At 42.5% G+C, this 12,685-nt stretch overlaps 1 protein-coding gene across 2 annotated transcripts in view; it reads left to right on the top strand.

The window, feature by feature from the left end:
* RALGAPA2 (Ral GTPase activating protein catalytic subunit alpha 2) overlaps positions 1 to 12,685 on the top strand; it is a 326,457-nt gene that overhangs the window by 293,410 nt on the left and 20,362 nt on the right. For both annotated transcript variants that reach the window (XM_008962966.5, XM_063600987.1), the window contains one exon: positions 10,530 to 10,651. In XM_008962966.5, the coding sequence (XP_008961214.1) occupies positions 10,530 to 10,651 (122 nt within the window). The remainder of the gene's footprint in view (positions 1 to 10,529; positions 10,652 to 12,685) is intronic.

The raw sequence follows: 12,685 nt of genomic DNA, 5'->3' as shown, positions 1-12,685 counted from the left end.
AGGGCTTTTGCTGTGCCAGGCCATCCTGCCATTTGTTCTCTCATGTGTTCAGTGAAGATCTTTTTATTAACAGGCCTTCCTCACAATACATAGTGTGCACTGCGTACCACTAGGCATTTTGGGGGGCATTTTTTTTTTGAGACAGGATCTCATTCTGTCGCCCAGACTGGAGTGCAATGCCATGATCAGAACTCACTGTAGCCTCAACTTTCCAGGCCCAAGCGATCCTCTCACCTCAGCCTCCTGACCAGCTGGAACCACAGGCATGTGCCATTAGAGACAGGGTCTCACTATGTTGCCCAGGCTAGTCTCAAACTCCTGGCCCCAAGCGATTTTCCCACCTTAGTCTCCCAAAGTGCTGGGGATTACAGGGGTGAGCCATTGCACCCAGCCTGGGGGCATTTATTTTATTGAGATATAATTCACAGACTATAGCGTTCACCCTTTTAAAATGTATAATACAATGGTTTTTTGTATATTCACTGAGTTGTGCAACCATTGCCACTTCCAATTCCACATTTTTATCACCCCAAAAAGAAACTGAATACCCATTAACTGTCATGCCACATTCTCCCCTCCCTCTGGCCCCAAGCAGCCACTGATTTCCTTTCTGTCTGTATTAATTTGCTTATTCTGGACATTTATATTAATGAAGTCCCACGATATATGGGCTTTGGCATCTGACTTCTTTCACTTAGCATAGTGTTTGCAATGTCCACCCGTGTCACAGCAGGTGTCAATACTTCATTCCTTTTTATGGCTGAATAATATTTTATTATATGATATATTACATTTTGTTTATCCATTCATCAATTTGCAGGCAAGGGGGTTGTTTCTGGTTTTTGGCTGTAAATAATAATGCTCCTATGAACATTTGTTGGCAAGTTTTTATGTGAACATATATTTTCAGTTCTCTTGGGTATTGAACTTCTAGGAGTAGAATTGCTGGATAATATGTTAACTTTTTGAGGAACTGCCAAACTGTTTTCCACAGTGGCTGCACTTTGTTTGTTTGTTTGTTTGTTTGTTTTTGAGACAGAGTTTCGCTCTTGTTGCCCAGGCTGGAATGCAGTGGCGCGATCTTGGCTCACCACAGCCTCCGCCTCCCGGGTTCAAGCAATTCTCCTGCCTCAGCCTCCCGAGTAGCTGGGGTTACAGCATGGACCATCACACCCAGCTAATTTTGTATTTTTAGTAGAGACAGGGTTTCTCCACGTTGGTCAGGCTGGTCTCGAACTCCTGACCTCAGGTGATCCGCCCACCTCAGCCTTCCAAAGTGTTGGGATTACAAGCGTGAGCCACTGCGCCTGGCCTGTGGCCACACTTTATATTCCTACCAGCAAGGTATGAGGATTCCAATTTCTCCACATCTTCTCCTCGTCCTCACTGGTTATTATTGTCGCTTGTCCTTTTGATTATAGTCATCGTAGTAGACGTGAGGTCGTATCTTATTATAGTTTTCATTTCCATTTCCCTAATGACTTGTGGTGTTGAGCATCTTTTCATGTGTTTACTGGCCATTTACATATCTTCTTTGGATAAATGTCTATGAACATCCCTTGCCCATTTTTAAACTCGGTTGTCTTTATTGTTGATCTGTGAGAGTTCTTTATATATTTGAGATACAAGATCCTTATCACTTAAATGGTTTGCAGATGTTTTCTCCTATTCTGTGTTGCCTCTTCACTTTCTTTGATCACTACTCAAAACATTGCTCAAAAACAAAAACGTGTTATTTTCTTGTGCATCCTCTATACCAAAAGCGGCCAGTAATGGGGAGCAGCAGAAGAAATCAGCTAATTAATTTCCTAGTTTTGTAAAATATTCTTAGCCATTCCTTCTCTGAGCTCAGACTCTGCCACAGTAGGGTCTTTTTTTTACTAGGTTTAAAATGCATCCGTGGGTGTATTTTTCACATTCGAAACAGGGTAGTATTCCTCAATCCACAGCTGCTGTTAACTCATCTCATTTTTATAAGTATCTGTGAGCCCAGTATCTGTCCTGTGGGAGGGTCGTGCCTGACTCCTTGTGTGTAGCGCCTCATTCTCTGCCTCACCGGAGAGCCTGCTTCTGCTCCATTTCCTCTTCCCTCCACGCCAGGGTGTGTGTGTCACCCAGCGTGGCCCTCTCTCTGCCATGCCATAGTCCTTCCTGGTTATGCTTAAGGTCATTCTCAGAAGTTCTGGTCATTTCAAGCCTGCAAGTAGCATTCTTACCTCTTCCACATGCCCAAAAGTTGTATGTCATCCACTTCTGAAAAATGCAAAGAATAAGTAAGGTATTGAAATATTTGGACAAGCCCATTGATTGAACGTATAGATGCCAGTCAGCCTTGACCTCTTCCAAACTAGAGGACACTCAGGACCCTCTTTAGTGGTGCAGTTCCTCTAAGGGCAATATAGCAACTTAAGTGACATCATGTTGCTTCCTTGCCTCAAGCCATTCAGGCCTCCTGTGCCCAGGCCCAGCCTGTCTTTCAGCTGCACCTCCTGCCACCCTCTTACTACCCCATGGCTCCAGTCTCCTTTCTCCTCCTGAGGTATCTCAACTTCTTCCCGCTCATGGCATTCTCTGTGCCCGAACTGCTCTTACACTCCTTACCCCACTTCCTCCCTGCTTGGTTAGCTGCTTCCCTCCCATCAGAGACTTCGTTGAGCTTATCTCCCTCTTTCCTTCCTGGTACTGACATAATGACAGTTTGCCTTATTCCCTGGACTTGTCCTTTAACTAGTGTTCGGTCTGCCTCCCTGCTAGAATGCAGGATTGCTGGTGGCAGGAGCGACATCTATCTTGTTCCCTGATTACATGCCCATTACCTAGCACAGGGGGGCACTCGATACATATCTCTTGAATGGATGAGCGCTTGAATGAAGGTGGATTTGCTTTTTGAAAATAGCACAGCCACTTGAGATCCAGTTCTCTGAGCAGACTAGGATAATGTATAGAAATCTATGCTTAAGCCCATGAATATATGTAGTATTCTGACCATTCTCAGATTCAGCTGGTTTTGTCATTCTTAATGCATAGTAATTCTAACAACAGTAATTTTGTAGAAATACATTTTTATTTTTTGGAGCATTATCCCCCTCCCCTACAGGTGGCATTCGTATCCATGTTTGATTTGAGCTTTTTGAATCCCTTCTGTCAGAGTTCCCCACAACTTGCTGAAAATTTTGAGCTCTGACATTCTGGTCTATTTCTGGAATGAAATCCCTAAAAATAGTGCTGTCTCTTTTCTGCTTTCTCTGTGTCTGAGTCAAATGGACTTCTTTGTGATCATCATCAACTCTAACACCCAAACATAGACCTTTTATATCAACCTTCGATTTGAAGCTCATTCTGTCCTTCTGATGGGTGAGAAAAGATTCATTTGATTAGTGCTGTTTCATTCTCACCAAATTGCCCATTTTTATTATGAAATATTTATATAGACTAGAAGACATGTCATTTACATACGTTCTAAGGAACACCAAAACACGTCCCGGTACTGACACCCACTTGCACCAGCCAATATATTTCAGACCCTCCCAGGTACAACCCCTCCACACCCAAGAGGTAATCCCAGGTTATTATTTCCTTGCTCTTTATCATTTCCTACATATGTGTGTAGCCCTAAGCAATATGTTTCACTTAACCTGTTTTTAAAATATATATAGGCCAGGTAAGGTGGCTTAGGCCTGTAATCCCAGCACTCTGGGAGGCTGAGGTGGAAGGATCACTTGAGGCCAGGAGTTCAAGACCAGCCTAGGCAACATAGCGAGACCTCATTGCTAGAAAATATTTTAAAAATTAGCCAGGCATGGTGACGCATGTCTGTAGTCCCAGCTACTTGGGAGGCTGAGGTGGGAGGATTGCTTGAGTCCAGGACTTCAAGGTGGCAGTAAGCTATGATGGCTCCACTGCACTCCATACTAGGTGACACAGTGAGACCCTGTCTATAAATAAATAAATAAATAATGTATAGCAATAGAATTGCACTCAATGTGTCCTTCAGTGACTGGCTTTTTTGGTTGAGCATGGTTTTCAGTTTTATCCTTATTAATACACATGCCTATAGTTCATTTATTTTCACTGCTATATAATATCCCATTGTGTGACTGCATTTATCCATGAATGTTAAAAATAGTTTCCTTTTCCTTTTTTGCTGTTGTCTGTAACATGTTATAAACATTCTGAACCAAGCACATATGTGCCAGAGCTCACATACTGAGGAGCGGAATTGCCAGCCTGCAAGCACGTGCGTCTGTTCTTCCCTGGATAGGTCAGATTGCTCTCCCAAGAAGCCAGGCCAGTTCCTCCCAGCAGCAGGTTCTTGGGGCTCCTGTGACCCATGTCCTCTCTGACATTTGGCATTATTACATGTTCTGTGTTTGGTCACTCTGGGATATATAAGATGGTATTTTGTTGTGATTCTCATAATCCCTGATCATTAATGGTACTGAGCAACTTAATTGCCAGTCAAGGTTTATCTCTTGGTTGCCCATCTTTCTAGTAGGTTATTTGACTTTCTCTTATGGATTTGCTCGGCGTTCTTCTTATATTCTGGCACCTACCCCTTGCCAGCTCTGAGTCGCAGATGCTTCCTCCCACGTTGTGCCTAGTAGTTCTACCTTCTTTACAGTATTGTGGTAAACAGGAGCTCTTACTTTGAATGTGGTCAGATGTACCAGTCTCTTCTCCCTGTGGTTCATGGTTTCTTAAGAGATTTTCCATACCCCAAGGTCATAAAGAGTTTGCCCCATACATTCTTCTAAAAGTTTTTATCACGCAGTTTTGTAAATCTATGTATAATTTTACTTCAAATTGAACTCTCGAACCTCTCCTTACAAGTTGCTATTGCCTAGAATATATCTAGCTGTCTCATAGCTTAAAGCAATGGACACGAATTTCAGGCCTTCATTTATTCATTCAGTAAATATTATGTGGGGTGCTTGTAAGCTAGGTTGTATGAGTGACGTAAGAGAATAAATTTCTGTTGACATAAATTTGATGAACCTGACTCACATGGTGTCCTCAAGGAGTTTATTGAAGTAAACCATGGTCCCAAAAACCATATGTCTGTGTCCCAGTTCCTGGAACCTGTGAATGTTAACTATTTGACTCAAGGCTGTGTGCTGACATAAGTTAAGGATCTTGAAATGAGGAGATCATCCTGGGTTATCCAGGAGAGCAGTAAGTCCAGTGAGGAGTGTCCTTTATGAGAGACACATAGAATAGGAAGAGGCCATGTAGCCATGGAGGCAAAGAGGAGAGTCATGCAGCCCCGCGAATGCAGACAGCCACCTGGAACTGGAAGAAGCATGAACAAAATCTCTCCTGCAGCCTCTGCCGTCATCTTGATTTTGGACCTGTGGCCTCCCAAAACTAGTGAGAGAATAAATTTCTGTTGTTTTAAGCCACCCAGTTGGTGGTCATTTCCAGCAGCCACAGAAAACTAACATAAGGAGGCTTAAGATGGTCATACGTGGTAGCTATTTAGCCAGAGGTTTTCAACCTTTTCCACACCCTAATGTACTCAAGGGATGGAACAGTGGCAGCAGAACTCGGGGACGCCAGAACTTTTGAGAGGGATGCGTGGATGGCTGAAGCGTCCCAGGTGGTTCTGAAACATGACATTCCCTCCTCTGCAGATCACTGCCATGGGAGTTAAGAGTCGTGAGAATGGCTAGCTCTGGGCTTGCTTGTGCCAGTGATTAGAGGCTGCATGAGTTCAGAAAGAAAACTGAGGTGGGTACGCAAACTGTTACAGCACACACACACTGATGTCAGGAGGCTGCCTGTGTCCGGGGCCACTTTGCCAGTCTGAGCATCATGTCCACTCTTGGGAAATTTAGAGAAGGTTCAGGCAAGAAGGGTTTCAAGGGTTGAAAAAATACAGTCTGCAGCATAGCCTCTTACAAACAGTTCTCTTTATTTCTTTGATAAAAGAAGCTTGAAAGTGCTAAACAACAGTCAACAAACACATAGCCCGAATGAGTAAAAAGAAATTAAAATGGAATAATTGTTGTTTTGTTGTATTTTATAAAGTCAGCATGATCTGGGTATAGATGCAGCTTACACATACGCACTCAGGTTTACGTTGCGGGTTGATTATTATAGCTCACGTATATTTAAGTCAGTTGATTTGTCTCATTTGGAGTTTAGTTCCCAACCTCACACATGATCTTGAACTTAACACCATTTATTCTAGAATTCAAGATATTAGATGAAAGCAGTAAAGGTTAGAGGACCTGGGCTGTAGCCTTAATTCCATTACTGTGTCACTGTGATTCAAGAAAATTTCTTGAATCTCTGAGCTCTCATTACCTGATCAGTAAAATGGAGACCATAGGACTTCTCTGCTCATGAGGGTGTAGCCTAAAGGAGGTTTGCTTGCCATGGAGCCTGACACGGAACTCTCCTCCAGCTTACCTACTACATTCTTTCTGCAACAAAACCCTAGGCCCACATGGTAGAGGCAGGGAGGAGTCAATCCAGATTTATCGTGCTTTTCTTTTTGTGCTAGAACCCAGGTAGATGCTTCATATATAGGATTCTATTTAATCTTCCCAGCCGTCCTGAGAACAAGCGTTGGTGTCCCCATTTTACATTTAGTAGGACAACTGAGGCTGGAGTCGGAACCACTTGCCTCAGCTGTCTCACATGTAAAATGGGGACATCAACACCTGGCAGGGAAAAGGGCAGCTGAGATTCAAACCCTGCCTTCCTTCCACCAAAATACAAGCTCCTTCCTGACTGTCATGCTGCTACTGTCATTTCTAAAACCTAAAACAAACAATAATGAGAGTGAAGTTGGGGGACAGGTTCAGATTCTCAGATTCTTACAGCTCTGCAGATTCAGCAGGGTGTGTCTTGAGAGTCTCAAGAAGTTCTCTTGGAAATTTTTGATAAAATGTAACCAGTAAAGGCGTATAACCTCTTTAGTAAAGTAGAGGAATATTATCCATTTTTTTATTTTTTATTCTAGAGACAGAATCTTGCTATGTTGCCCAGGCGGGACTCAAACTCTTGGGCTCAAGTGATCCTCCCACCTCAGCCTCCTGAGTCACTGGGACTACAGGCCTGTCTCTTAATCAAAATTCTTGATAAAAATTCTTATGTGAAAATGTGAACAGAATGAGTGGCTAAAGAAACTGAGAAATGTCCAGAAGCCAAGATGGGTTTCTGGTCAGTAATTTGAATGTTCCCTGAATTGAGTAATCCAGGGGAAAACTGCTCTTTAAAAAAGTACTTTGTTGTGCGTGGCTTTTCATGAGATAATAATTCAGAGCAGAATTAAAAGTTACACATTTGTTAGTAAACTTTTTAAGAGAACAAAAGGGCCATGGCTAGTATTGAAACAGGGATCGGATTTGTGACCTGGTGCCTCTTTCAGTGAAAGGTCTTTGACCGTCCAGGGATCGGCATTATTTCAGCATTCACTTCACATTTTAACATGTCTTACATGTGAAAAGCTTACAAGCATTTTGATGTCTAAATTATAAATGCCCTTTGTTATAGAAAGCAACCAGCATTGAAGCCCTAAGGATATTAGGTAAGAAAATGTCAGATGATACTGCTCCAAATTGCCCTTGCAATTAATTCAGTTAAGATCCCAGCGCTGTGTTTTTTATGGCTACTAAAAGAAATGATTTTTGGCACCCACAAGCTCCTTGGCTGTTTCTAAACGCTGCCAGAGCTAAGGGGATATTTGTTTTCTCTTTGTCAGGGTGTTTACATGCCCTGGCTTGGGCCATGAGCGAAAATGTATTTGATGATCTCCTGGTCTCACCCCAATCCCTAATGGATGTTTGTCTAAATGACAGCACCCAGTTTAGCACTGTTAACACTCCAGTTAGTGGGCGGGAGAGTGTGGGCTGTGACAGTCGGGGGCATGCATGGCAGGGTCAGGAACCTTCTATGAAGGAAACACTTCCTCCTCCAGGATCCAGTTCTGGAAGCACCTTTATGTTTTCTGTCTCCTACTGCCTTAATTTAGGAGTCAGACCATAAATATTCATTGAATCAGAGAATCTCACAACTTCATTATTACTCCTGTAAATATAGTGCTGGACTTCCTCTACGGTGCCCAGATCTCTCAGCCTTGACAAGGACAAGCTTGTGACAAGAACAAGCTTATGATAGTGCCATCCAGGATTGGGACGGTGGGCTGCCGTCTGGGGTCAGTTCATCTGGTATTATGCAAAACGTCCCTTTGTAGGTTTGATCATGAGCTTGATTAACATAGCCAGCCACTTTCCAGATACGTGGCTTCCGTAGAGCAGTTAGCAAAACACACACGCATTTCCTTTTTGTTCACCATTGTCCCAAGCACTGTATGTGGATGTGCTGGATGCAGTGGGGCCTTTGAGGAAACAGCAGGACGATGCTAGGCAGAGCATGACAGGTCTTTAGAGGGACGTGCCTGCTCTAACCCAGGCCCACAAGCAGACGACGGACTGAAAGGGGGAGCCATGAATTGAGCGTTGACAGCGGGCCACGGCGGTCCAAAGGCTCAGGTGGTTGTCAGCCATAAGTTTAGCTCAGCTCTTTGAGTAATTTGTCACGCCTCGCTCAGCCCCTGCTGGGCCAGCACGTGCCAGCTTAGTGTCAGAGTGCCTGTTCGCCAGACGGCCACTCAGGCCTAACGTCCTGCTGTTCCCCGGACCAGCGGCTTGCTGGGGCCATGCACGGAGGGCCGAGCCGTGGCGACAGCCAAGTGCTGTGCAGAATAAGTGTGTTCATAATGAGACGTGAATGGCATTAGTGGGTCCCTCTAGAATTGGGCCTGAGCAGGCGCCTCTCGCTGAGGAAGTTTGGCAGCCTGTTCATTAAGGCGAGTCACCAGGAGTTCAGCCCACAGTCAAGAAGCCAGTTCAGGCTCATGCTGCCCAGGCCTTGGGCGGTTGTGCCCATCTATATAAAAGATCATAAATCATTAGAGGGGCCACTTTGGAAATCTTCAAACACATTTTCCTTGCTTGAGGTTGTATAGAACAAACTTACGGAGAAATTCTGGCAGCACGCTGTCCAGTAGTGCTTTCCACGGTGACAGGCACATCCTGTATCTGTGCGATCCAGTATAGAACCCCTAGCCACGTGCGGCTATTGAGTGCTTAAAATATAGCAAGGTTGGGGGAGGGGCAAAGCAACTGAATTTCAGCTCTTTAATTAATTCAGATTTAAAATGAGATATCCACGTGTGGCTTGTGGCTACTGTAGGGGATAGCACAGCCCTAGAATGCCTCTGGTCTCCTCATGGTATGAAAATTATCCTCTGAATATAGCTGAAGGAGTAGGGAGAGGAAGAGCCTGCATTTAGAGATCGGTGTGCACCCTTTGCCATAAGAAAGCAGAAAAGTATTTGACCATTTAAAAACACGTGCTGTCTTGAAGGCTGATTGAAAGGACATAATTGTCACCAACTTGTATTTTTAAAGAGGCCATTTTGAAAAGATAGTTTGAAAATGTAGTGAGAAATGCTAGAGTTACTTTTCCTCTTCTGGAGCTGCCAATAATAAACTGATGGTGATCCACATTCCCTGTGTTCCCGGAGAATTAGCATGATTTTCAAAACGACTGAAACATGTCTTTTAACTTTTGCATTGATAATGAGGAAGGGGAAAATGAGACGTCATGCGGACTTCCCCAAGTGTTAATTCATAACGTCGTATGTGCAGTGCCTCCATCCATTGTCGGATTGTTCTGACGTTATCCTGTTATTGGAAGTACATGATTCACCTTCTAAGGAAACAGAAGCCACACACAAAAGGGGAAGATTTGCTTTCTGCCCTGTGAAAGCCTGCCACACGCAGGGGTCCTATTAAGACAGCTGGAAAGTTGCTTCAGTGTGTTACGCTTGTAAGTTTTATTGGTGACTGGTTTTTGATTACACATTTGAATGCTGTGTGTTCCAGACTGCAGTTTTAATTAAAAGGCAGTAGTCTTTTTTTTTTAAATTGCACTGTGCACTCTTGGTAGATTCTCTGACATAGTAGTTCTTATTTTCCAATGTTCACAGCTTGTCTTGGTTAGAGGCTCTGATGCCCCCTCAGAATCTATCTTCCTAGCCTTCTCTCTTCCCAGTAACTTGCATCTTCTTATTTTTAAGAAGCGTCTGCACTGTCGTATCACCAAGTTGCTTGAAGTATCAACTCATATGTCAGTAGGCTAAGAATGTTTTATCCACTGAAATAGGACGTAAAAGATCTACCACTGTCAGTGGAAAGAGATGCTATTGCAATCAGTATCTCCTGTTTTTGTTTAAATCAACCCTAATGATCTTATGATGTTATTCTGTAACTGTTGCTTTACATGTTTTTTAGTGTTACTAGTATTTAATGCAATTAAAGTCTAAGAGAAACTTAGGTCTCAAAACCAGAATTTGGGTATGAATTATGACTAATACTTAATTTTCTGCAAGATGGTAAAGAACCTGCAGGATACTTTTTTACACAGAAAAAATTGCACAACGGTATTAAAAGTGAATTCTGTCACTGCTCTGCATGCCACTTTGCACGTGCACTTGTTTCCTTAACCGATTACCGCAGCTATGAAGAGCGAGCTCTGTATCTCGAAGCAATAATTCAGAACCACCGCGAAGTAATGACATTCGAGGATTTCGCAGCCCAAGTCTTTTCTCCCTCTCCCAGCTACTCCCTCAGCGGAACGGGTGAGTGTCTACATTATTCTTCTCTCACGCGCTTAAGACGCATTCGAGCAGCAGATGTACACCTGTTTTTCACAGATAAATGCTTGCAAATTTAAGAAGAGCATTCTCCCTCTGAATCAACTAATGAATATCAAAAGGAATGATGACATTCATTTTAATTTGTTTTGTATTCGAGCTGTTCACTCAGTTCCTTTCTTCAGCTATCCTGTTAACCTTCAAATCTAGCAAGGTTAATGAACTTTTTCTCAGTAATGTGCTCCGGTTCATTCAGGAGTGTGGGTTTCTTGCTGAGCTGGGAATATGCTGTTTAAAAGCGATGCCCGAATCAGTGCTTACTTATCAAAAAAGAGTTCCTCACAGTGGAAGCCGTTGCTACTAATGCTAAATGGGGATTATGCTGCCGAGATTCGAAGGTCAGGGATTAATGCAGGAGACATGGAAGGACAGTGTCCCGGGGTCCATCATTACAGCAGTGCAGTGTGCGTGTCTCTCTGGAGTGGTTTGTGTCATGTGGACAAGCCGCCGACCGGAGCAGCACCTGGTGTGGAACCCGTTTAGAAACTAGCTTACAATAATTTTCATTTATTAGGGTCAGTGGAAAATTGTGAACGTTTCCATAGATTTCCTTGTTTTTAAGTTTTTATTCTTTTTATATTTCCAGTTTGGGGGGAAAAATACATGTATTGCCACTTAAACAGATTATATGATTACTATGTGTTTCTTTCAAATAATAGAATTATTACTTGTAAATTTCTGCATATAATTACAGATTAATTGCCTTTCAGAGAATAAATGGGATATTTAGCCAATGCATGTTGAGATTCTCAGTGAGGAGCTTCCTTCTTCTTCCACTGCTTTAAATGAAACTGTTAGAGGGCTTAATAGATTTCTAACCTGTGTCAATTGTCTCTGAACACTGCCTTACTTCTCCTATTCTGACTTGTTAACAAATATCTTATACACAAAGTGAAAAAAAAATTAAATCCAGTGAAATAAATCACTTACAAATAAAATCAGCCATGCATCATTGTTTAACATCGCTGGCCTCAATCCTTGCCTCTCAGAGCTTTGTTGGGAGATAAGAGGGAGAGGCACGCACTTGCGCAGGGAGCCAGGAGCAGCAGGCAGAAGGCTTGGGAGATAAGCAGGCTGGCAGAGGTGCAGGAGCAGCGCGATTTGCATAATCACGCCTCTGCTTCCTGGTGAGGCGTCAAGGAACACTGGGATGGCCTCTATTGATCTTTGTTGAACTGGAATACTAAGCAACATGAGAAAAGCTTATAACTTAAAGCTTTGATTAATGTTTCTTACATTAAAAAAGTGGAACAGCTGTGAATTGAATTCTTTTATACACTCTGCCAACGTTCTATCTAAGACAAAAAAAAATTCGTTTCAAGGGAAATGAAGATTTCATACTCGGTCTGGCTAGAGATTTTAAATCGTTTCTAATTTTTCAGTGAAAGAACATGAGGGATCTGTAGCAAAGCTAATTTTAAAAAGATCTCATTCAGCTTTTTCCCACCCTCATGAGATTATTCCCCTCTTCGTGAGGACTTGATTTTTCAGTGCAGGTTGTTTTTTGTTTTTTGTTTTTTGTTTGTTTGTTTAACTCTTGAGAAAGCTTTTTACTTCTTAAAATTAAACACGTAAATAATAACTAGATGTTTTCATTCCTTAACTGTTACATTCTTAAGATTATTAAGATATTATCAAAATGAATAATGATGGACTTTGTTTTCTATGTATATTTTAGCCTCTGTATAAACTAATTTGATCTTTTCCAAACATCCATAATTATTTAAACCAATAGAAATGCGTGAGATTCTAGGAGCAATTTGAGTTTTTAAGAACTCTACTTGGAGAGGATTGTCAATAGGCTTCTTCAAGAACGTCACATTTTTGAAAATTGCTTAGCAGAATGAAGATTCTGACAGCATGTGAGGGTGGGCATTGGAACTCTTCTAAAAGGAACGTGAAACCAAACATGGAATATCAAGACAAATGCTACTCCCTCCGCTTTTCAAATTATTAACA

Source organism: Pan paniscus, chromosome 21, assembly GCF_029289425.2.
Source record: "Pan paniscus chromosome 21, NHGRI_mPanPan1-v2.0_pri, whole genome shotgun sequence".
NCBI lineage: Eukaryota > Metazoa > Chordata > Mammalia > Primates > Hominidae > Pan > Pan paniscus.
Note: the sequence above shows the minus strand (reverse complement) of the source record. Positions and strands in the feature narration are given on the sequence as shown.